The sequence below is a fragment of the Mercenaria mercenaria genome, chromosome 14, assembly GCF_021730395.1.
Source record: "Mercenaria mercenaria strain notata chromosome 14, MADL_Memer_1, whole genome shotgun sequence".
NCBI classification, from domain to species: Eukaryota; Metazoa; Mollusca; class Bivalvia; order Venerida; family Veneridae; genus Mercenaria; species Mercenaria mercenaria.
This window is the reverse complement of record NC_069374.1, coordinates 75,100,737-75,126,255: the sequence shown is the minus strand read 5'-3', so window position 1 is coordinate 75,126,255 and position 25,519 is coordinate 75,100,737. Positions and strand designations below refer to the sequence as shown.

General features: G+C 37.7%; 1 protein-coding gene across 2 annotated transcripts in view; it reads right to left on the bottom strand.

The window, feature by feature from the left end:
• The window catches only part of LOC123527721 (DNA-directed RNA polymerase, mitochondrial-like), a 74,955-nt gene that overhangs the window by 5,090 nt on the left and 44,346 nt on the right, over positions 1-25,519 (bottom strand). Inside the window, exons 21-31 of one of the 2 annotated variants that reach the window (XM_045307360.2) lie at positions 22,511-22,628; positions 18,573-18,657; positions 16,977-17,088; positions 15,841-15,919; positions 14,887-15,135; positions 13,501-13,587; positions 13,000-13,185; positions 6,316-6,485; positions 5,388-5,486; positions 2,857-2,929; positions 894-979 (exon numbers count right to left, since the gene is read on the bottom strand). In XM_045307360.2, the coding sequence (XP_045163295.2) occupies positions 894-979; positions 2,857-2,929; positions 5,388-5,486; positions 6,316-6,485; positions 13,000-13,185; positions 13,501-13,587; positions 14,887-15,135; positions 15,841-15,919; positions 16,977-17,088; positions 18,573-18,657; positions 22,511-22,628 (1,344 nt within the window). Of the gene's footprint in view, positions 1-893; positions 980-2,856; positions 2,930-5,387; positions 5,487-6,315; positions 6,486-12,999; positions 13,186-13,500; positions 13,588-14,886; positions 15,136-15,840; positions 15,920-16,976; positions 17,089-18,572; positions 18,658-22,510; positions 22,629-25,519 lie in introns of those variants that run through there. The other variant, XM_045307361.2, reaches the window with a different exon arrangement.

Here is a 25,519-nt window from a genome sequence, read left to right as displayed (position 1 = left end):
TAGGTTCATAAATTTTTGTACACAGGTGTAACATGATAAAATACAGGTCAAGTTTGACTTTGAGGTTAGTAGGTCAAAGGTCAAGGTCACAATAACAAGAAACAGTTAAATGGTTTCTGGATGATAACTTGAGAACGCTTGGGCCTAGGATTATGAAAATTGATAGCGAGGTTGGTTATGACCTGCAGATGACCCCTGATGGTTTTGAGGTCAGAAGGTCACAGGTCAAGGTCATAGTGACCTGGAACATTTGAACGGATTTCAGACAGTAACTTCAGAATGCTTGGGACTAGCATCACGAAACTAAATATGAAGGCTGGTCATGACCAGCAGATGACCCGTACTGATTTTGAGTTTCAAAGGTCAGAGTGACCCGTAACATTTAAACCTTTTCCGGACAAAACTTAAGAACGCTTGGGCCGAGGATCATGAAACTTTATTGGGAGGTTGATCATATCCAGCAGATTACCTCTATTTTGAGTCCGGTAGGTCAAAGGTCAAGCAAGTTCGGCTTTGACAGTGGCTTAGTTCTGTGACAAGGCCATATTGTCACTCTTGTGACAACTCTTAATTTTAGTTTGAGGAGCAGTGTGCTCAAAACTCATGAGCCCTGGTTGTGTAGACCAACTTGTTACCACTGGACAATTGTGTTCATTGTTTATCTTTCATAAATTACAGGCGAATAAAATCTATATTTGCAAATTCAGTGCCAATTTGGAAGTTTTTCCCCCAAAGTGTAAAATACCGGAAATTGTTCAGACAAAGTGCAGGCAAAAGTCTGATTTAATGAAGAGTCTAGGAGGAATATTTTATAATATTTAAAAGTGGTGAAATAGTTTTTATGAAGACATTCCAATACAAATAAAGACAATACCTGTGAATATAGAAATTACCTGTGAATGTATCTATCAATGAAGTACTCTGACAAGGCAGGTAAGATTGGTTGATTGTGCAATGCTATAAACTGCTCTCTGGTTATCTGGGAGGAAAAAAAAAGGTAAATCAAAGTGAATTCCCAATGGAAGCCAACATCATGTTTTCAGATTTATACTGTATCTAAATGCTACTTTTTAAACAAAAAAGTTCCAAACTTTGCAAGGCACATATCAGCAATTACATGCATTATAAATGGTGTTACAAAAGTGTAACATAACAAATAACAGTTTGTTTGAACAGAAATATATGATATTTTTCAGTTAGGTAATGGACGGCAGTTAACCTCATAAATGTTCCTGGAATTTGTAAAGTAAAGTGAAGCATTCTTGTTTAACGTGGGTAGTCAACGGAAGTCCCAACCTTGAATGGAACAACTTATTTCCAGCAGAGCCCACAGCAGGTATCATATTTACCTCCCCAGCATCCAGTCTACGCCAATACTGCTGGAAACAGTACCAATTTTAGTTAATCACACCTAACACTAGTCGGGATATCAGCCGCGACCAGGAATCAAACCCGGTCCACTGGTGTTGTAGTCAAACCTGCTAACCACAGTGCCACTGACTCCTTATAACTAGTACTTATTGTTCCTTCATGAGTAAACCAACAACTTATCTAAATGAATCACAGGTGGAGGATTTATAGGCCATTAGCTTTGTATCAGGAAATATGCACAAGTTATACAGTGGAAATATTGCGCGACTTCAGGAGCACAATATTCTTCCGCTAATAAACAAGTGCATATTTCCAGATGCAAAGATAATAACTTTTATTACATACGTATCTACACGTATATTAAATGTAGTGTAAATATTATGAACTTGTTCAATAGTCTGAATAAGATTGACAATACTAATCTAAATAAAAGAGTTCAGGCATGGACACACATTAAATGGCGTCACGCACCCAATATGAAATTCAGGCGTAAGTGTATGGAAAAATATTGACGTTTCCAGTACCACTGTAACTTAACGGTGATAACTATAACTTCATACAGTGTCTTTTGTCTTATTGTCTACAATATCAAGTTAACCCTTAAAGCCCTGCTGAATTTCTATAATGAACTTGTCCATCTTCAATTTGGACAGTACCATTAACTGTTAACAGGGGTGCTTAACAAAAATACATTGACTGAATAGCCAACAGTGCAGACCATGATCAGACTGAAGGGATGTGCAGGATGGTCTTTGTCTGCACTGGTCGCAAAGGGAGTACCATTTGCCGCCAACAGGCTAAAGGCTAATAACCTTACAAGTTGAGGCATAAATCAACTCTTTCTGAACATAATATTGTTTCACAATTTATAACCCCACATTAAAAGACCTGATCAAACTGACCCTGTTGTTATATTGCCTTGTTGCATCCCGTGCTTCACAAGGATTTTTTCATAGATTTTATTGTTATCAAGATACTGTAAAATCATTAAATTTTGTGGGCATAAAATTTTGTGGTTTTGGTCAAAATGGCAATTTCGTGGGGAAATGAATTCGTGGATTTCAACTTTTGATATCAAATGAATGGGAATTTTACTTGTTCGTTGCGATTAAATTTCGTGGATTGACACAACCACGAAATCCAAGAAAATTAGTCCCCCACGAATATTAATGATTTCACAGTATAGGCAGACTCTCCTCCAGTACATATCTAACTCCACATCGCAGGTGTGGGTTCGTACCTTCCTTACTCTGCTTAACCTTTAGCCTTTGCAACCAGTGCAGACCAAGATCAGCCTGCACATCCATGGTGTCTTATCATGGTCTGCACTGTTCGCTATTCAGCTAGTAAATTTTCAGTGAACACCCCTTTGAATATGAAGTGGTACCACCCAAATTTAAAGATGGATAAGTCCAGTTTAGAAATATAGCAGGGTAAAGGTTAATTATTTCCTCAACAACCAAACATCAGTCTAGAAGTACTAACCTTACTCATTTCATCAACATCACAGGCATGGGTCCAGAATGAATCATGTACAGAACTGTACGTTAGACCTTTCCTGAAACAGATCAATTTACGAAAATGAAATACATAAATAAAACTAGAGATGCTTTTGAGAAAAGCGCATGTCTCCCACAACTGCCTATCATCTAAATAGTAAGTCAGTCTTTATATACTGTTTACTTAGAGCACATGTGCATGCGCTTTTCTGACACCAAAAGTACCCCTATGAGGTAGTATAGGCGTCCTTTTGAGGTCAAAACAGTTACTGCGCAAGAAATCCAAGTGGTTTTTTTGTAATTCAATTGCCATAATTCCGAAGTGCCTGGGCCGATTTGGCTAGTTATCGAACTTGGCCAAGCACTTATTGGCAAACACATTTTGTTTAATTTTGGTGAAGATCGGATGAGAAATGTTCGACTCAGAGTGCGGACAAGCTTTGTGACAGACACACACACAGACTGGAGTAAATCAATATGTCTCCCACGCAATCTATTACACCTGTAGAAAACAGCATTTATCTACACTTTCAATATTAATCTATTCATACAATTTTCAATGCCATATTCGTATCAATTTTAACAAAACAACCTGAAGGTTTTATTTCAAATTTTCTACAAACAAGACAAACTACTGCATTCTTTGCTGCAACTTGACACATATTTTTACTTAAACCATCTGTGCTGATTAAAAGTTTTTAGAATACACAACAGCAGTGTCATCTCTATAGTGTCCCTGCATGCCAATGTTTACTGCTGCATACAGAAACAGCAAAAATAAAAATTAAAACTGCTGAACAATGGCACTTAGACAAGATTTTCTCCTTCGTATTTTGCTTAATATTTTAATAAGGGGCCTCCGTGGTCGAGTGGTTAAGACCACTGGCATAGACTCACTTGCCCCTCATCGATGTGGGTCTGGCCCTCACTCGGGGTGTTGAATTCTTCATGTGAGGAAGCCATCCAGCTGGCTTACAGAAGGTCAATGGTTCTACCAAAGTGCCGACTCATGATTAAGTAATGCACGATGGGTCAACTGGGGTCTTCCTCTAACATCAAAAGCTGGAAAGTTGCCATACAGTTGTGTCGGTGCGATGTTAAACCCATAAATAAACTAGAGATGCTTTTGAGAAAAGCGCATGTCTCCCACAACTGCCCCTATGAAAAATGTCTAGTTTCTTTAGATGGTTTAGACGAGTGGATTCAATTATATGGTCTGGATGAGTGGATCCAATCAGTAATTCAAGGGCCATAAATCAAAAGTGCTTGGGTAGATTTGGCTAGTTATCGAACTTGGCTAAGGTCTTAAGGCCAAATGCATTTTGTTCAAGTATGGTGAAGATCGGATGAGAAATGTTGGATTTAGAGAGCGGACAAGAGTAAACTGCCAATTTTTCGATAATTCAAGGGCCGTAACTCCAAAACGCCTGGACCGATTTGGCTAGTTATCGAACTTGGCCGAGGTCTCATGGTCAAACACATTTTGTTCAAGTTTGGTGAAGATTGGATGAGAAATGTTCGAATTAGAGTGCGGACAAGAGTAAAAAGGCCGATTTTTGGTAATTCAAGGGCCATTACTCCAAGACGCCTGGACCGATTTGGCTAGTTATCGAACTTGGCAGAGCTCTTATGGTCAAACACATTTTGTTTAAGTTTGGTGAAAATTGGATGAGAAATGTTCGACTTAGAGTGCGGACAAGCTTTGTGACAGACAGACAGACAGACAGACACACACACAGACTGGAGTAAATCAATATGTCTCCCACACCACTGCCGCAGCTGTGGACCTTGACGTCTCGACCTTGATTCTGACAAAGTTTGGTGAACATCCAGTAAGTCTTTCAAGATAGGATGTCATGTAAAGGTTATTTTTCTGTATTTATCTTTCATCTGTTGTATGGTATTATTTTATCAGAGCACCTTGGCAGAGCCACCGACCTTCTGTAAGCAATCTAGGATTCCTCATTTCTAGTTTTTAGTTCTAGTGGCCCTCAAGTGCCTTTAGAGCTGTCTACACAAGGATGCGTCTCACCAAATTTGGTGAACAACCATCAAAAAGCTCATGAGAAGAAAACAATGTGTGTGTTTTCAGGTTTCAACAATTTTTCAGTCATATAAACGACGGTGTCTACTTGTAGCAGTGAGCACAATGCCCAACTTTATAATGTACACTGGACACTGCACTTTCAAAATGTTCTTTAGTACAGCCTTCTGTTCAGGGGCAATTTAACCCTTACTCTGCTATATTTCTAAAATGAACTTGTCCGTCTTTCAATCTGGACAAAACCCATTAACTGTTAAAAGGGGTGCATACCAAAAAGATACTGACTGAATAGCGAACAGTGCAAATATTCCAGATCATGATCAGACTGCACGGATGTGCAGTCTCATCATGATCTACACATGTCACAAAGGCAGAATAAAATACCGTCTAGCATGGTAACAGTTTAGCCTGCTAATGATGCCTTATATAAGAAAGAAAGTCTTACCTGTAACAGTAAAGAAAGAAAGTCTTACCTGTAACAGTAAAGAGAAGTTAACATCATATGGACTGAATCTAAGGAATGAATAAAATTTGGAGGAAATCCATTTCTCTGTTTGTTTACATCAGCAATTCTGAAAAAGTACCAATAAGCAGAAACTATAAAGACTTTTAGTGCAACAGTTAAACAACTCTGCTACTGTAAAAGCACGTATCTTCTCTAGGTCAAAATTTTGCAAATTTGAAATTTTAAGTACATTTGCGAGTTTTAATATTTGCAAATTGTTAAAACGGTATCCTTACCAGTATAATGGTAAATATTTAAGTCAGGATTAATTTTCGCGAGACGTAGGGCCTCTCAAACATTGCAAAAATTGAACTCTTGCAAAAATTTGTTTTTACAATACATTCAAGATTTATATAAGTGTAATAGTTACAAACAATATATCAAGTGATCAGACACTATTGTAAGTAGTTAACCTTCAGCCTGCTAAATTTCTATAATGGACTGGTCCATCATTCAATTTGGGCAATACCATTTATAATTACTAGGGGTGTTTACTGAAAATTTACTGACTGAATAGCGAACAGTGCAGACCATGATCAGACTGCATGGATGTGCAGGCTGATCTTGGTCTGCACTGGTCGCAAAGGCTGAATCACTTGCCGCCTGCAGGCTAAAGGTTAAACTATGATTATAAGACTATAAAGAAATACCATTTTTACTGTTATTCTGAAATTGAGATTTTATTCTACTTACATTTTTGGGTTGTAATTTACTCTAACAATTAAATATCAACAGAAAATAGTTACATATACAAGGTTTTGTTACTCTGCGAGTCGAACCTGACAAGGGTCACACAATAGTACCTCCTCATAAAACGTGAGACTGGATGTTGTAACTTTCTACCAACTAACTAAAAAGATTTTTCTTATACTGAACAAGGAAATGTTGGTACCCACCTCAGTGCGTGTGTTTGAATGATCAGATGGTTGTAGATTTTGTCTGGCATATCTGGAGGCTGTAGTTGATTTTTATAATAGGGCTGGATACAGACCAGATTTAATGGCGTCTCCCATTCCACGGCATGGCCTGATTTACCTATTGCAATAGAACACTGTTCAAACCAACTCTGAAATACAATGAGTACTGTTTATACATACTGTATACCAAGTGCATTAGCCGTGTAAGTCTAGATAACAGGTATTGCAGTGGAACAGGTTACACTAAGTCTAGGAGATAACAGGTATTGCAGTGGAACAGGTTACACTAAGTCTAGGAGATAACAGGTATTGCAGTGGAACAGGTTACACTAAGTCTAGGAGATAACAGGTATTGCAGTGGAACAGGCTACACTAAGTCTAGAAGATAACAGGTATTGCAGTGGAACAGGTTACACTAAGTCTAGGAGATAACAGGTATTGCAGTGGAACAGTTTACACTAAGTCTAGGGGATAATAGGTATTGCAGTGGAACAGGTTACACTAAGTCTAGGAGATAACAGGTATTGCAGTGGAACAGGTTACACTAAGTCTAGAAGATAACAGGTATTGCAGTGGAACAGGTTACACTAAGTCTAGGGGATAACAGGTATTGCAGTGGAACAGGTTACACTAAGTCTAGAAGATAACAGGTATTGCAATGGAACAGTTACACTAAGTCTAGGAGATAACAGGTATTGCAGTGGAACAGGCTACAAGAGTTGTCTGTTGACTGCGCGCTTCACTATGAAATTATTTACGTATGGGTTAAAAATATGGAATGGTACGCGAAACTTTATTATTTTTTATGTCAAAAAAGGGCCATAACTGAGCCAAAATCCATGTCCAGTTATGTAGTCTTGCCTACATATGGAGACTATGATGGTCAGTAAGTGGTCAAAGTTTCAAAGTCATCTGTCAAGCAGTTAGTAGAAGTGCATCAAAACTCTAACCTGAAATTTAAAGTACAAACGGGGGATAACTCATGAAACACAGGTGTCACATCTATGACCCTTGTGTCATATGATGTGGTGAAAATTATTCTAAATCTGAATCAAATCCCTTGTGAAATAACAGTGATATTGGGAAAATGCATCAAAATTAACATAAAATTCTATGTAAAAAAGGGGTATAATTCATGAAAAATTGGGGCCAGAGTTATGGACCTTGTGTCATATGATGTAGGTGATGATGACATTGTGGAACAACTATTTTTAAGTTTGAATCAAATCCATTTAGTAATAACTGAGATAAAGTGAAAGTGCACCAAAACTTTAACCTGAAAGTCTTAAGTAAAAAGAGACCCATCATGGCCCTAAGTCCCTCACCAGAGTAACACACCATAACAAACATGTTTGACCTAGTGACCCAGTTTTTGACACCACATGACCCAGTTTCAAAACTTGTCTGAGTTTTCAAGGAGATAGACATTCTGTCCAAGTATAATGAAGATTCCAGCAAAAATGTGGCCTCTAGTGTTTTTTTCATTGATTTTTTCATCATTTTTGCCTAGTAACCTAGTTTTTTACCCAACCTGACCTAATTTTTAACCTGTTCAAAATTTCATTGAGACAAATATTCTGACTAATTTTCATTAAGATCGGACCAAAAACTGGCCCGAGTGTAAACAAGCATTTTCTTTCATTTGACCTAGTGACCTAGTTTTTGAGGCAGAATGACCCAGATTAAAATGCATCCATGATTTCATGAAAACAAACATTCTGACAAAGTTTCGTGAAGAATGGAGCAAAAAGGTGGCCTCTAGAGTATAAACAAGCTTTTCCTTTGATTTTACTAAGTGACCTAGTTTCTGACACTACATGACCCAGAGTCGAAATCATACAGTCAAGACTTCATGATACCAAACATTCTGACCAAGTTTTATGAAGATAATTAATCAAAAATGTGGTCCCTAGACCTAGTGACCTATTTTTTGACCCAACATGACCCAGATGGTAACTTGGCCTAGAGGTCATCAAGATAAACATTCTGATCAAGTTGAAGACAGGGTCATAAATGTGGCCTCTAGAGTGTTAACAAGCTTTTCCTTTGATTTGACCCGGTGACCTAGTTTTTTATCCCAGATGACCCAATATCGAACAAAGCAAAGATTTTATTGAGGGTAACATTCTGACCAAGTTTCCAGGCTGTCAACCAGGTCTTCTCCAAAATATAGGAAGAATATAGGAATATTTTCACAACAAATATAGGAGTTTTTGGATAGTTTTGAGGCAAAATATAGGAGTATTCAACAACATATTTTTTCATTTACTGGTACCTATACTATCAACTCTTACCTGTACACTTACAGTCTTACTGTTTCTACATTAATCAATGTCTAGAATGTCTACCATTCTCTTCAACAGCATCACAATCCAGACAAGACAGAAGACTGATACAAAGCCCACAACATATTCTTCTGTACCTTTCATTGCTCTCAAGCTGTTTTCGTGCAGACTTGGATTTCATTGATTTTGGAAGTTGGACAGTGAAATAATCCACATTTACCCTCCAGTTTGTTAATACTCTGGTCATGGCTGGCAACAATGTCAACCATCTGCTTGGTACATGTCGTAGGAACAGGCTCTCATCCATGTCATACTCCAGTTGAAGGTCTTTAAAATCTTCTCTTCTGACTGGCTGCTGCTTGAAGAACTGATACATGTCAAAAGTTAACTCTTCTGCATCACTTCCAAAACAGTTGAGACCTTTTCTAAAAGCATTGTGCACTGTATGGAGGTCGCAGGGTTCAAAGTCAAGCAAACTCGGGTTGCCATCTGCTTTCAAACTTTCATTGACTTTTCTGTGAATGGATTTGTTGACATTTGGGCCATCAGATGAGAGACTTATCAAATTCTTCATGGGTAGGTCTACTTCAAAATCATTCCCTAATTTAAGGAAAGCTTCACTTACAATGTCAGCTGTTGCATGGCCAAAATGAAAAGCTTTCAAAAACCTCACAGACACTTCTCCCTCAATATTGCTCCAAAATCTTATCAGTATGTCCATTTGTCTACATTGCTGTGATGTTGTAGTTTCATCAAACATAAGAACATACCCTAAATTTCCATCTATCACTTCCTTCACAATTGCTTCTGTCAAAAATGGTCTTATGGCTTCTGAAACTATGTATGATGCTTTTGTCCTTGACAAAGAAAACCGATCAGCAATATCACACTTGAACATCTTCTGAAACACTTTGTCAAGGCCATCACGTGATCTGAATGAAAAATCAGCAGCTGCTACTTTAAAACACCACAACAGCTCAGATTCTGTGACTTGATGTTTCAAAGGGTGACTTGTGAATACCTGTTGTATTTGCCTCTGCTCAATACCGCTTGAACCTACAGTAGCTGGTTTATTAGATGCTCCAGAGGCTGTAGCAGTCACTGTTTTACCATCACCCTTGGTCAACACTTTTTGGGCAGTGTTTTTACCAAAACGAGTATCTGAGATCTGTTTGTGTTTTGTTGATTTACAGTGCTGTTTAACCTGAATGAAACCACTGTTGCTTACAGAAAATTGCTTACAGCATAAAATGCAGTAAGCAACTTCAGTATTTCCTTTTACAGGTTTACACCATTTAAACAATTTAACACCAATGTCGTCCTCTAAATCAAGCCACTTGTCATTCCAATGTGTCTTTCCTCCAGGCATTGTCTTACTATTACAAGGTAGTGACACTCACAGGCTGAATGGTTTTTTTCAACATGGTTGTCTTATGGCACAACTGTAAAACTTAAATGTTGAAAATATTTATCTTACCATGACTACATGTGCTGTTAAAAATAAAAATTGTTTTAATAGCACAAACAGTCTGCCTATGTGCTTCGATTCCAGTTTGGAAGAGCAGGCATGGTCCCCTCAGTATGTAGGTAAGTCTCTGAGAAAATCTTCCTGTTGACAATTCAGTAAATGAAGACTTTGAACTTTGGTAAAACTGCATGAACTGTATATTTAAAACAGACATGGTACTTCTGCACCAGTTTGTCATCTTTACTATACTTTTTTGATGTCAGAGATCTCAGAGAATTGTCTTGTATTTCATCATTGGGGAGTATCTGAAAGAAAACATCTGAACGAGACTTTGATTTACCTGAAAGACCCATGTCCTGTTTAACTGCCTTGCAAAGTGACCATACAGATGAGGAAGAAGATATGTATATTCAGAATATAGGATTTTGATCCAAAATATAGGAAAATATAGGAATATAGGAATCAGTTGACAGCCTGAGTTTCACTATGACTGGGCCAAAATTTAGACTCTAGAGTGTTAACAGTCAAATTGTTGACGATGACGGACGACTGACAACAACAGATGACAACTGACACATGGCAATCACAGAAAGTCACCTTGAGCACTTTGTGCTCTGGTGAACTAAAAAGGGGGATAATTCATGAAATATTGGTGCCAGAGTTATGATCCTTATGCCATTTGGTGTGGGTGATGATGAGGAATAACTATTTTAAGTTTGAAACAAGAGGACCATGATGGTCCTGAATCGCTCACCTCTTCCCACATGATCCAGTTTTGAGTATGACATCGTTTTTTCTATTATTTGATATAGTGACCTAGTTTTTGAGCTCATGTGACCCAGTTTTAAAACTGACCTAGATATTATCAAGATAAAAATTCTGACCAATTTTCATGAAGATCCATTGAAAAATATGGTCTCTAGAGAGGTCACAAGGTTTTTCTATTATTTGACCTATTGACCTAGTTTTTTAAGGCACGTGACCCAGTTTCAAATTTGACCTAGCTATCATCAAGGTGAACATTCTGACCAATTTTCATGAAGATCCATTCAAGGGTATGGCCTCTAGAGAGGTCACAAGGTTTTTCTATTTCAAGACCTACTGACCTAGTTTTTGATCGCAGTTGACCCAGTTTCAAACCTGACCTAGATATCATCAAGATAAACATTCAGACCAACTTTCATACAGATCCCATGAAAAATATGGCCTCTAGAGAGGTCAAAATGTTTTTTCATTATTTGACCTAATGACCTACTTTTTGATGGCACGTGACCCACTTTCGAATTTGACCTAGATATCATCAAGATGAACATTCTGACCAATTTTTATGGAGATCCATTCACAAGTATGGCCTCTAGAGAGGTCACAAGGTTTTTCTATTTTTAGACCTACTGACCTAGTTTTTGACCGCACATGACCCTGTTTCGAACTTGACCTAGATATCATCAAGATGAACATTCAGACCAACTTTCATGAAGTTCCATTGAAAAATATGGCCTTTAGAGAGGTCACAAGGTTTTTCTATTATTTGACCAACTGACCTAGTTTTTGATGGCATGTGACCCACTTTCGAACTTGACCTAGATATCATCAAGGTGAATATTCTGACCAATTTTCATGAAGATTTCATGAAATATATGGCCTCTAGAGAGGTCACAAGGTTTTTCTATTTTTAGACCTACTGACCTAGTTTTTGACCACACATGACCCAGTTTCGAATCTGGCCTAGATATCATCAAGATGAACATTCAGACCAACTTTCATACAGATCCCATGAAAAATATGGCCTTTAGAGAGGTCACAAGGTTTTTCTATTATTTGACCTACTGACCTAGTTTTTGATGGCACGTGACCCAGTTTCGAACTTGACCTAGATATCATCAAGGTGAACGTTCTGACCAATTTTCATGAAGATCTTGTGAAATATATGGCCTCTAGAAAGGTCACAAGGTTTTTCTATTTTTAGACCTACTGACCTAGTTTTTGACCGCACGTGACCCAGTTTCGAACTTGACCTAGATATCATCAAGGTGAACATTCTGGACAATTTTCATGAAGATCTTGTGAAATATATGGCCTCTAGAGAGAGCACAAGGTTTTCTATTTATTATATTTGACCTCCTGACCTGACGCTATTTTGAACGGCCACATCCCCGGTTTTCGAAACCTGAACGCTAGATATCATCAAGGTGAACATTCTCACCAATTTTCATGAAGATTTTGTGAAATATATGGCCTTTAGAGAGGTCACAAGGTTTTTCTATTTTTAGACCTACTGACCTAGTTTTTGACCGCACGTGACCCAGTTTCGAACTTGACCTAGATATCATCAAGGTGAACATTCTCACCAATTTTCATGAAGATCCATTGAAAATTATGGCCTCTAGAGAGGTCACAAGGTTTTTCTATTTTTAGACCTACTGACCTAGTTTTTGAGGGCACGTGACCCAGTTTCGAACTTGACCTAGAATTTACCAAGATGAACATTCTGACCCATTTTCATATAGATCCCATGAAAAATGTGACCTCTAGAGATGTCACAAGGAAAAGTGTACAGACACACGAACGCACTCACGCACACACGGACAACGGACACCGTGCAATCACGCAATCACTAAAAAAAACATCATGTAATTATAGAGATAAAGAGGGAAGTGCATCAAAACTTTAACCAAAATTGCAGACATGGAAGGAAGCCGACGCCAGGTTGAGTAGGACAGCTCACCATACTACGTAGCTAAAAGTCAATAGGAGACATCAGTTGCTCATGGGCAATGTGCCTGACAAGTTTGAGTATTCTATGTCAAGATATTCTGCTACTAAAAGATATCACCATGGGACAACCAGCACCATCATATAACACCTCCCTTCTAGTGTATAATGAGTGTGTCGCAATAAACAAAACCGTACCTGTATCTGTCGTGCTGAGGTAAACAAATTATTTAGGCACTTGAATGTTTTCTCTGCAAGATAGCGACTTGCCACGAGGATATATTCGTCGGGAAATTCTTTATATCCAAGCTGACGCTGTATCTGCAGCTTGGCCCCATACATTGTAACTCCGTAAACAGTAGTCATAATCGACTGCTTAATTACCTGTCCATGAAAATAAACAGTTTTATAATTGATTGTTCTGGTTTTATTTTGGAAAAAAATCGAAATTGAGAAATATAATTTTGGTCAAGAAGAGAAACTTTGAAAACAATATTTTTAGGTTACAAAACAGTGCTTTCTCAAAAAGGTATTGTGCGTTTTATTCAACCTGGCGGGGCGGAGTTAATCTCTGACTTTATGCAAATTTACTTTACGCAATTTTTTCATTCCGTACCCAACAACTAAAATTCAAATGCATAGAGATTGATATCAAATATTGTATATAATAATGTCTGATAATATAATTATATTTCTTACCTTTCTTTCCAGATATGGTTGACAGATTGTGGCTATTTTAAAATCATTTGTTTCATTTTCAATATCAAATTCTATCTCTTTCTTCACCTGTAAAAGTAAAATGTTTATGTATCACGCCAAAAAACATTGTGACAAGTTAGAGAGCTGACACTTCCATTTTTTGGAATTTTGAGAAATTCCAAGAACAAGAGTCTTGGAGGATCCAGCTGATTAAAGAACCTAGCTGAGATATTACATCCAAAAATATTATAACCAAGTTTAAAGAAAACACTGAATAAGAACTAATACATTTTTGCAGCGGACAACGTTGATTTTAACAGATTTTTGTATTCAAGGGCTATAACTAAAGGGGCCTCTAGGACAATCTACCCTGTTATCAAATCCTGCCACATAATATTCTCATAAATATTATGACCAATTTTGGTGAACAATGGATACAAACTACGCAAGTTTGGCAAAGGACTACTTTCATCAAAACTGCCCCCTAACCACCCAACGCAAGTCACCACCTAAAGTCCCATTTCATAGGCATGTAAAAAAGAGAAAACTGGATAAAATATCTGACACATGAAGTTCCCTCCATGTGTACTGGTACCAAGTTACACTGGAATTACTTAAGTTTGATACAGATCCAACAACAACTTCATGAGATGTTATTCACGGTATTTGCTATTTTAGCTCTAGTGGCCCCTTAAAGGACTGTCCCCATTAGAACAAACTAAGTGAATACCTTACAAATGTCAGATGCCCCAGTCCAAGTTTATAAACAGAAGCTGTTTCATATTTAGCCATAGGGGCTCCTAATTTGGCTTAGTGCCCTAATTTGAATAAAATTTAGAGTGGACCTTATAATGTCTCTACAGACAAAGGTAATGAAGATTCATCAACAAGTTCATGAGAAGAGGTCCTTTAAATATTTTTTCCATTTCTAGCTCTAGTAGCCCCTAGAAAGGGCAAAGAGTCCATATTTGAAGGACTTAAGAGAGGATTTTATAGTGAGACTGATGTTACAGATAAAGTTCGATGGAGATCCAGCATCTGTGCAAGAAAAGAAGCCTTCAAATTAATGATTTTTTTTGATTCGTTGAACCAAGACATTCTCAAACTGATGAACCCATTGTTTATCCTTTTTATATTCATATGCAAATTTCAGGGTTGCATCAAACCCAAACACAACTGCAGTAATATCGAAACATAGCGTTCACTATCATATATCTGTGGTTTATGTCAAATGTATGTTATGATATGGCATTGACTAATCTGACCACTCTATCAATGACTAACAAAATAACCCCAATAAATATACTCTCACTCTGTTACAATGGCTTATAAAACAGAATCTGACAATGAGCCCAGGCAGACATTTGACGGCTGCCACAAACTTACCAGATCAACAACATCAGAATACACATCGGCCGGTGTTTCATCTTCTGACTTGAGATTTACAGACTTTGCTCCAGTGACGTCACGACCAAGTGCCGCGTAATGTTGCAGACCATTGCATGAGCCATCCTGATGAACTGGAAAGTGTGACACAAACTTGCAAGGATCACCACTTCTTGTTGCCGCAGCAATTTCTATACACGCTGCCAGTGTCTGCCAAGGACTATCAGACGTCATCCACCATTTTCTACCCTAGGAAATAAGATTGAAACAGTAACTTGAAAGTTAAAAAAGTTAATGCAACAAAATATTTTACAGGAGTGCCTGACTGTCACAAAATACGCCTGTCTTAATATTCAGTTATGTATCATAAAGGTAATAATGTTGATGTTGCATGCCTTGTTAATGAGTAAGAAGGAATCAAGATATTTGTGAGATTCCATGTGGGATGAAAATCAGATCAAAACAGTTCGAATGGACAAGGCTAATTTTACAGATCTGGAGAAAATCAAGGGCCATAATCCAAGAGTGCCTGGGGCGATTTGGCTGGTTATGGAACTTGACCAAAATATTATGCCCACAAACAAGTTTGGTGAAGATCCGATGAAAAGTGCTTGACTAAGAGTCAACAAGGCTAAATTTGCAGTTTTTCGAGTAATTCAGGGCCATAATCCAATGTGAATGGGGCGATTTCCCTGGTTATTGAACTTTTTATATTTTTATCTTAACCTTACCTTGCCAAATTTCTAAATGAACTTGTCCACCTTTCAATTTGGACAGAACCATTAACTGTTAAAAGGGGAGCTTATCAAAAATATACTGACTGAAAGGCGAATGGTGCAGATCATGATCAGACTGCGTGGATGTGCAGGCTGATAATGATCTACAGTGGTCGCAAAGGCAGAATCAATCATGTCCAGCACGATAAGTGTAAATACCAGGAAGGCTTATACTTACAGTAAGAGGATTGTCAGCTGAATCGAGAATTTCTGCCATCATCTCATCAGCATACTTCAGCCTGTCTTCTAACGATGATCTAGATAACAAAAACAACAACAACAAAGGTAAATTAAAGAACAAGTTGTAATGTGTACTTACACGATGATCTAAGTAATAACTACACGTATGTCCACAGGTAACTGGTGCCCCCACTCTTATCACTATATGTATAGTTTTGACTATATCAGAGGTCATAACTCTGGTATGGCTGTGTGAAATCCCAATTAAAACATCAGGTGCATACTTCCGCATGCTAAATAACAATCCTGTTAGGTTTGATGACTCTTGGTCAAATACTTTTTTATATATGCACAACACAAATTCGGGATAACAGAAGGGCGTATGGACAGACAAAACTAAGTGCCCTACAAACACATGACACTGGTAAACAAGAGAAAATACTAGAAAGTGATGAAAGTTGCTTAACTGGAGTTACCCTGCTTGTGGGGCAAGCTTTTCTGGGTTAAAATCTTTGTAAAGTTGACCTTGAAGGTAAATACCTGAATCTTACCAGCAATTCACTTCGCATCATTCAACATTTGAGCCGCGCCATGAGAAAACCAACATTTGCAACCGCGCAGTCTGGATAGGATCCATACTGTTCGCTTTCAAAGCCTATTGTCATTAAAGAAACCATTAGCAAACGGCATGGATCCTGACCAGACTGAGCAGATGTGCAGGCTGGTCTGGATCCATGCTGGTCGCAAATGCACTATGTTAGTTTTCTCATGGCGCGGCTTATTTGTGTAAAATTTCACAGGAATCTTGTAAACTATTTAGATATTATAGCAGACATAGAGTGTTGGGTTTAATACGCACCAACACAATCATAGGTCATATCGGGACTTCCCAGCTTTGATGGTGGAGGAAGACCTCGGGGTAAAACCACAAACCTTCTGTAAGCCAGATGGATGGCTTCCTCACCTAAAGAATTCACTGCCCCAAGAGAAGTTCAAACCCACATCGATGAGTGGCAAGTGACTAGAAGTCAGTAACCTTAACCACTCGACAGCTGCGGCCCCCTAAGACTCTGACATGTAAAACACATATATTCAAGTTACTGCCCTAAGAAAAAGCAGAAATTTACACAAAACCTTTTCTTATGCTCTGTTAGGTTTACTAAATGCAGTTTTAGCCAGTCTAAACCTTTCTCTCCAAGTGGCTTTCCTTTAGCAAACAGCATAAAAGCTTTAACATGATCCTGGTCTGAAAAAGAAATTAAATAAAACTTGTTCCTTACAAATAGAAATGCAGAATCTTTTTTCTTGAAACAGACAAAATTATTATATTATTATTATGTTATTATACCAGATTTATATAGCGCCCTTTTCATGATCAATTTCACGTTCAAAGGTGCTTTACACAGTTCAAATGCAGCCACACAGGGCGCATAATTCATCCTCTACTAGTACAGACACAGAGTGAACTGACCAGAGGGACAGAGTGAGACAAAGTCCCCACGACAGAGAGATTAGAAATCAGAAACAGGCTTGTCCGGCTAACTTAGCCTAGCTTGTTGCATATAGACAGCCTGGTTCTTTAACGTGCCCAGTGAATAGCACTGATACATGCAAGGATTGCCTGGGTTCCTGACCAGTACACCTCTAGTTGGGTGGGAAACACAGAAAAGCGTTTCTGAAAATTCCCGAGTAGCTGCCGGGGATCGAACCCCCAACCTCAGGATTGGAAGTGAGTATTGAAAATAAACTGGTGTTTGAGTTTAACCCTTAGCCTGCTGACAGAAAGTGATTCTGCCCTTGCCACCAGTGCAGTCTAATCATTGACTGCACTGTTTGCCATTCAGTCAGTATCTTTATGTTAACCACCCCTTTTAAAAATCAATGGTACTGTCCAAATTGAAAGATGGACAAATTCATTATAGAAATTTTGCAGGGTAAGGGTTAAGATAAAAGCCACCCTTCTGTAAAACTAATGCCACAGAAATCCAGTTCATTCAAAATCAACTGTAAATTGAGCAATAGCCTTGATGTTTAATTTCAATACTTAAATACTTTTACCAAAGACGTCATGCTACCAAAACCTTCTTGCCACACTGGTTGATTTACGTAGAGATTTTGGCAAACACCGACAGATATCTATAAATGAATGAAGGAGATGCCACAGCAATGTTTCATTATCTGTGTGCTGATCTAAAACATACACCGATTTGCAAATGGCCAAGACTTGCTAAAAGTCAACAAAGTTAGTGTGAAAAAAAAATATTGTGATTCAACCTTAATGTCTATCTATGACGCCTTGGATAAGAAACAACTAATCACAGTGCACACCTGACCTAAATGTTCATACATTTTCCAGTATTCTAACCAAACAATTGATGATATCTAACTTAAAGGTATTTTTCATCAAATTTACAGATATAAATCAAGGCAAACTCGATGAAATCACCTCGCCAAAGTCGAGACACTGATGAAAATTATCACTATGCGCCGATTTTGTTTCACTGTTTTCAAGGAATCAACTGACTGTATGATCATGATCACATCAAAGTTGCAGAGAATTCAGTAGAAAATTGCAATCGTGATGATGTATTTCTTGTTTTGCTTCATTAATGTATCTAATAGATAGAGTCTATGTTTTTTATTAACAGCCCTCATAGTCTTGCCACAGTGGTCATGCTACTTAGTCTCATCCTGGTACATTTTGGCACCATAAAGTTTGCTTTTACTTACTCTGATGATGTAAATGTGGAGCTATAGGATAGGCTCTCCCGCGGAAATCAATGTTTGTTGCCAACCAGAATGTTCTATCTCTCAACTGAAAAAAGGACAGTATCTAATATTTACAAGCACCATATTCTTTTCAGTTGAAAATTATAATGTTCATTCTGTAGAAACAGCAAAACAAAAGGGCCAAAATTAAGACAACATTGCTTAACAAGAGGACCATGATGGTCCTGAATCGCTCACCTATCCCCACATGACCAAGTGTTGAACTGAGTATGACGTCGTTTTTCTATTATTTGACATAGTGACCTAGTTTTTGAGCACATGTGACCTAGATATTCATCAAGATAAAAAAATTCTGACCAATTTTCATGAGATCCATTGAAAAATATGGCCTCTAGAGAGGTCACAAGCTTTTTCTATTATTTGACCTAATGACCTAGTTTTTGAAGGCACCTGACCCACTTTTAAACTTGACCTAGATATCATCAAGGTGAACATTCTCACCAATTTTCATGAAGATCTCGTGAAAAAATATGGCCTTAGAGAGGTCACAAGGTTTTTCTTTTTTTCAATCTATGACCTAGTTTTTGACCGCACATGACCAGTTACGAACCTGACCTAGATATGATCAAGCTAAACATTCTCCCCCAGTTTTCATAAAGGGATCCATTGAGAATATGGGCCTCTAGGAGGTCACAAGGTTTTTCTATTTTTAGACCTACTGACCTAGTTTTTGACCCCCGTGACCAGTTCGAACCTGACCTAGATATCATCAAGTGTACTTCTGACCAATTTTCATGAAGATTCATTGAAAATATGGCCTTAGAGAGGTCACAAGGTTTTTTTCTATTTTTAAAATTCTACTGACATTTTAACACGTGACCCAGTTTCGAACCTGATCTAGATTCATCAAGGTAAACATTCTGACCAATTTTCCTGAAAATCCATTGAAAAATATGGCCTCTAGAGAGGTCACAAGGTTTTTCTATTTTTAGATCTACTGACCTAGTTTTTGACCGCATGTGTCAGTTTCGAACTTGACCTAGATATCATCAAAGTGAAATTCTGACAATTTTCATGAAGATCATTGTGAAATATGGCCTCTAGAGAGGTCACAAGGTTTTTCTATTTTTAGACCTATACTAGTTTTTGATCCAAATGACCAGTATCAAACCGTCCTAGATTTCATCAATGGTGAACATTCTGACCAATATTCATGAGTCTCATGAAAATATGGCCTCTAGAAGGTCACAAGGTTTTTTCTATTTTTAGATCTTGACCTAGTTTTTGCCCGCAGTGACCAGTTTCGAACCTGACCTAGATATCATCAAGGTGAACATTTCTCACCAATTTTCATGAAGATCCATGTGAATATGGCCTCTAGAGAGGTCAAAAGGTTGTTCTATTTTTAGACTAATGACCTAGTTTTTGACCCACGTTGCCCAGTTTAAAACTTGACTAGATATCATCATGGTGAACATTCTGACCAATATCATGAAGATCTCGTGAAAAATATGGCCTCTAAAAAGGAGGTCTCAGGTTTTTCTATTTTTAGACTACTGACCTAGTTTTTGACCCACGTGACCGTTTCGAACTTGACCTAGTATCATCGGTGAACATTTGACTAATTTTCATGAAGATTTGTGAAATATATGGCCTCTAGAGAGGTCACAAGGTTTTTCTATTTTTAGGACCTCTGACCTAGTTTTTGATGCCGTGACCCAGTTCGATTGACCTAGATATCATCAAGGTGAACATTCTGACCAACTTCCATAAAGATCCCATGAAAAATGTGACCTCTAGAGTGGTCACAAGCAAAAGTTTACGAGCACGCCAGCACGGCGACGGCGCTGCGCGATCAAAATGCTCACCTTGTCACTTTGTGACGGTGAGTTTAATAAAAATGGGCCGCTGTTTTGACAGCGTCCATGTACAGTCACGTTGCAGTTTTTCCGTCTGGAGAATAGAATGCCCCGAAAGCTGATTTTAATGTTAAATGCAACAAAATGTTTGCAATTTATAATATAACCTTGTTTACAGATAGAAAAAAAATACAAGAAATGAATAATTTTTTTCGGACTTCATCGAAATAAATGACAGAATAGGATCTGCAAATTAAACATAGATTGCAAGTGTGATTCATGGATTTGCCTGTCCTATTTTGTATTTCATTTCATATGAACTCCAGCAAAAAATACTTCATTTCTTAAACAACCTTCACATGTACATCACAACATCTAACATTTACAGGGAGACGGCAACCTTCACTTGTACATCACAACATCTAGCATTTACAGTGTGACGGCAACCTTCACATGTACATCACAACATCTAACATTTACAGTGAGATGGCAACCTTCACATGTACATCACAACATCTAACATTTACAGTGAGATGGCAACCTTCACATGTACATCACAACATCTAACATTTACAGTGAGACGGCAACCTTCACATGTACATCACAACATCTAACATTTACAGTGAGACGGCAACCTTCACTTGTACATCACAACATCTAACATTTACAGTGAGACAGTAACCTTCCCTTGTACATCAAGATGGCAACCTTCACATGTAAATCACAACATCTAACATTTACAGTGAGACAGCAACCTTCACTTGTACATCACAACATCTTACATTTACAGTGAGACAGTAACCTTCACTTGTACATCACAACATCTAACATTTACAGGGAGACAGTAACCTTCACTTGTACATCAAGACGGCAACCTTCACATGTACATCACAACATCTAACATTTACAGTGAGATGGCAACCTTCACTTGTACATCACAACATCTAACATTTACAGTGAGACGGCAACCTTCACTTGTACATCAAGACGGCAACCTTCACATGTACATCACAACATCTAACATTTACAGTGAGATGGCAACCTTCACTTGTACATCACAACATCTAACATTTACAGTGAGACAGTAACCTTCACTTGTACATCACAACAACTAACATTTACAGTGAGACAGTAACCTTCACTTGTACATCACAACATCTAACTTTTACAGTGAGACGGCAACCTTCACTTGTACATCACAACATCTAACATTTACAGGGAGACGGCAACCTTCACATGTACATCACAACATCCAACATTTACAGTGAGACGGCAACCTTCACTTGTACATCACAACATCTAACATTTACAGGGAGACGGCAACCTTCACATGTACATCACAACATCTAACATTTACAGTGAGACGGCAACCTTCACTTGTACATCACAACATCTAACATTTATAATGAGACGGCAATCTTCACATGTACATCACAACATCTAACATTTACAGTGAGATGGCAATCTTCACATGTACATCACAACATCTAACATTTATAATGAGACAGCAATCTTCACATGTACATCACAACATCTAACATTTACAGTGAGATGGCAATCTTCACATGTACATCAAAACATCTAACATTTACAGTGAGATGGCAATCTTCACATGTACATCACAACATCTAACATTTATAATGAGACGGCAACCTTCACATGTACATCACAACATCTAACATTTATAATGAGACGGCAACCTTCACATGTACATGATCTTATCTATTTTTTACAACGTGGTAACAACCTTCAGGTGTATGTCTCGGTTTCTAACATTTAAAAGGAATACCAATACCTTTTAAATATTAAGGACTCATTACTCGTATCTTCACTTTATTTCAAACTTAATAAATATCTAAATACCTACCTTGTTTGTTATGGATAGTTTATAAAGACTGCTCCACCATAAACAATTACCTATCTCGTTTGCTATGGATAATTTATAAAGGCTGCTGCACCATCAACATCACCTACCTCGTTTGCTATGGATAGTTCATTAAGACTCCATCATAAACAATTACCTACCTCGTTTGCTATGGATAGTTCATTAAGACCACTCCACCATAAACAATTACCTACCTCATTTGCTATGGATAGTTTATAAAGACCGCTCCACCATAAACTGACAGCCTCCGACAAACTTTTCTTATACACAAACATTTTCTTGTTGAATTGTTTCACCTCTTCTCTTTCTGCACTAAAATATGGAATAAGAATATCTTAACAGAGATTAACCTTTACCTTACTAAATTTCTAATATGGACTAGTCTGTCTTTCAATTTAGGCAATACCATTTATTATCTGAAGGTGTGTTCACTGAAAATTTACTGACTGAATAGCAAACAGTGCAGACCATGATCAGCTTGCATGGATGTGCAGGCTTATCTTGGTCTGCACTGGTCACAAAGGCAAAATGACTTTCCACCAGCAGGCTAAAGGTTGATTAAAGCTTGGAAACTAGCTGACATAAGAAAGTTTTTTCAATCATAAACAAAATGTAACATTCCACCTTTAACAGAAAGCCTTAAATTGTGAGCTATAATTACAGCCTTTTCACCTTTTAACAGACAAAACTCTGTAACTTCAACTTTTAAATTCCTTTTTACATTTACAATGCGCTTCATAAACAGTGAAATCCCAGTTACAATATGCAACCTAAACAGTGAAATCCCAGTTACAATGTGCAACCTAAACGGTGAAATCCCAGTTACAATGTGCAAATCTCAGTTACAATGTGCAACCAAAAAAGGGAAATCCCAGTAACAATATGCAACAGAAACAGGGAAATCCCAGTTACAATATGGAACATACACAGGGAAATCCCAGTTACAATAAGCAACAAACAGGGAAATCCCAGTTACAATATGGAACATACACAGGGAAATCCCAGTTACAACATGCTACATAAACAGTGAAATCCCAGTTACAATATGCAACATAAACAGCAAAATCCCAGTTACAATATGCAACATAAACAGCAAAATCCCAGTTACAATATGCAACATAAACAGCAAAATCCCAGTTACAGCATGCAACATAAACTGGAAAATCCCAGTTACAATGTGCAACATCAACTTGGAAATCCCAGTTACAATAAGCAACATCAACTTGGAAATCTCAGCTACAATGCGCAACATCAACTTGGAAATCCCAGTTACAATGTGCTACATAAACTTGGAAATCCCAGTTACAATGTCACATTATGTGCTACATTATGTGCTACATAAACTGGAAAATCTGAGTAACAATGTGCTACATAAACTTGGAAATCCCAGTTACAATGTCACATTATGTGCTACATAAACTGGAAAATCTGAGTTACAATGTGCTACATCAACTTGGAAATCCCAGTTACAATGAGCTACATAAACTTGGAGGTCCTAGTTACAATGTGCTACATTAACTTCAAAATTCCAGTTACAATGTGCGACATCAACTTGGAAATCCCAGTTACAATGTGCTACATAGACTTGGAAGTCCGAGTTACAATGTGCTACATTAACTTCGAAATCCCAGTTACAATGTGCGACATCAACTTGAAAATCTGAGTTACAATGTGCTACATAAACTTAGAAATACCAGTTACAATGCGCTACATAATCTTCAAAATCACTAAGCTACATAAACTGGAAAATTCCAGTTGTGTGCTACAGAAATAGTGATATCCCAGTTACAATGTGCAACATAAACAGATAAATCCCAGTTACAGCATGCAACATGAACTGGAAAATCCCAGTTACAATGTGCAACATAAACTTGGAAATCCCAGTTACTTTATACTACATAAACAAACAAACTGTAAGAAACTAGAGCTATCACTAAAGGTGATGAATGTACCCCCCGCATGCACTGACACAGTACATTGCAATTTGACGCACACATGATTGCATAATTATGTGGACTGTATTTTATATAGACTTATGTATACAGTATAGTAACCCAAAAACCAAGTCCCATAAATTATGCAGAATATTTTTATTAAAGAATGTAACATGCACATGACAACTAGGGTTGGTACTGAACACTTGTGGGGCAGTTTTCATTAAATTGTGTTGTAAGGGTTTGGTAGATAGGCACGCACAAATCTGCATATGCAGACTGTATGTACATAGTATGTTAACAGAAAAAAGTCCCATAACTTTTTGTCGCTGAAAGTAACCTTAACATGCCCCATGCACAACTACTGTTGTTACTGATCACTTGTGTGAAGTTTCATTAAATTGTGTCAAGAGGATGAGGAGAGATGGTGCGCACAAGTGGTGTCTATGTATATAGTATTTGTAACAAAAAAACAAAGTCCCATAACTCTGCATCATTTTTTTCTAAAGAACCCTTTCTTTCCCCATGCACAAAATACTGTTGGTACTGATCACTTGTGTGAAGTTTCATTAAATTGTGCAAGGGGATGAGGAGAGATGGTGGCACAAGATGGTGTCTATGTTATAGTATAGTAACAAAAAACAAAGTCCATAACTCTGCAAATTTTTTTTCTAAAAGAACCTAAAAATGCCCATGACAACTACTGTTGGTAATGATCATTGTGCGAAGTTTCATTAAATTCTGTCAAGGGGATAAGGTGAGATGGTGCGCACAAGATTGCGTTACGGACAGACGGACAGACAGGGCAGACGGACATACGGACAGACAGACAGACAGACAACCTGAAACCAGTATACCCCCACTTACAACTTTGTTGTCGGGGGGTACAAATATGCAATGTCTTATATTTAAATTCCACTAGTGTCTACATGTGCAGCAAAAACAGCGAAATTCAGTTACAACTAGGGCTGGGACGATTTCAAAATTTTGAAACCGGTTAATCATTTGTTTGAAATCGAATTAAACTGGTTAATTGGCGGGCATATTGAAAATGCTGTTTTCTTTCCCGACGACTGTATCAAGGTACTTCTGGTAGCTGACTTCCTTAATCGTTTGCAAGCAGTGTGACAATTAATAAGTCATATTTTGGTATATTTTATTTTAAATATATCAGATGCAAATATGAAACTATTTATCATATTCAGCTGATGTGTTTTAGCGGAAATATACTGCGGGTCTATGTGCTGGTCAAAGAAATGTATATAGATA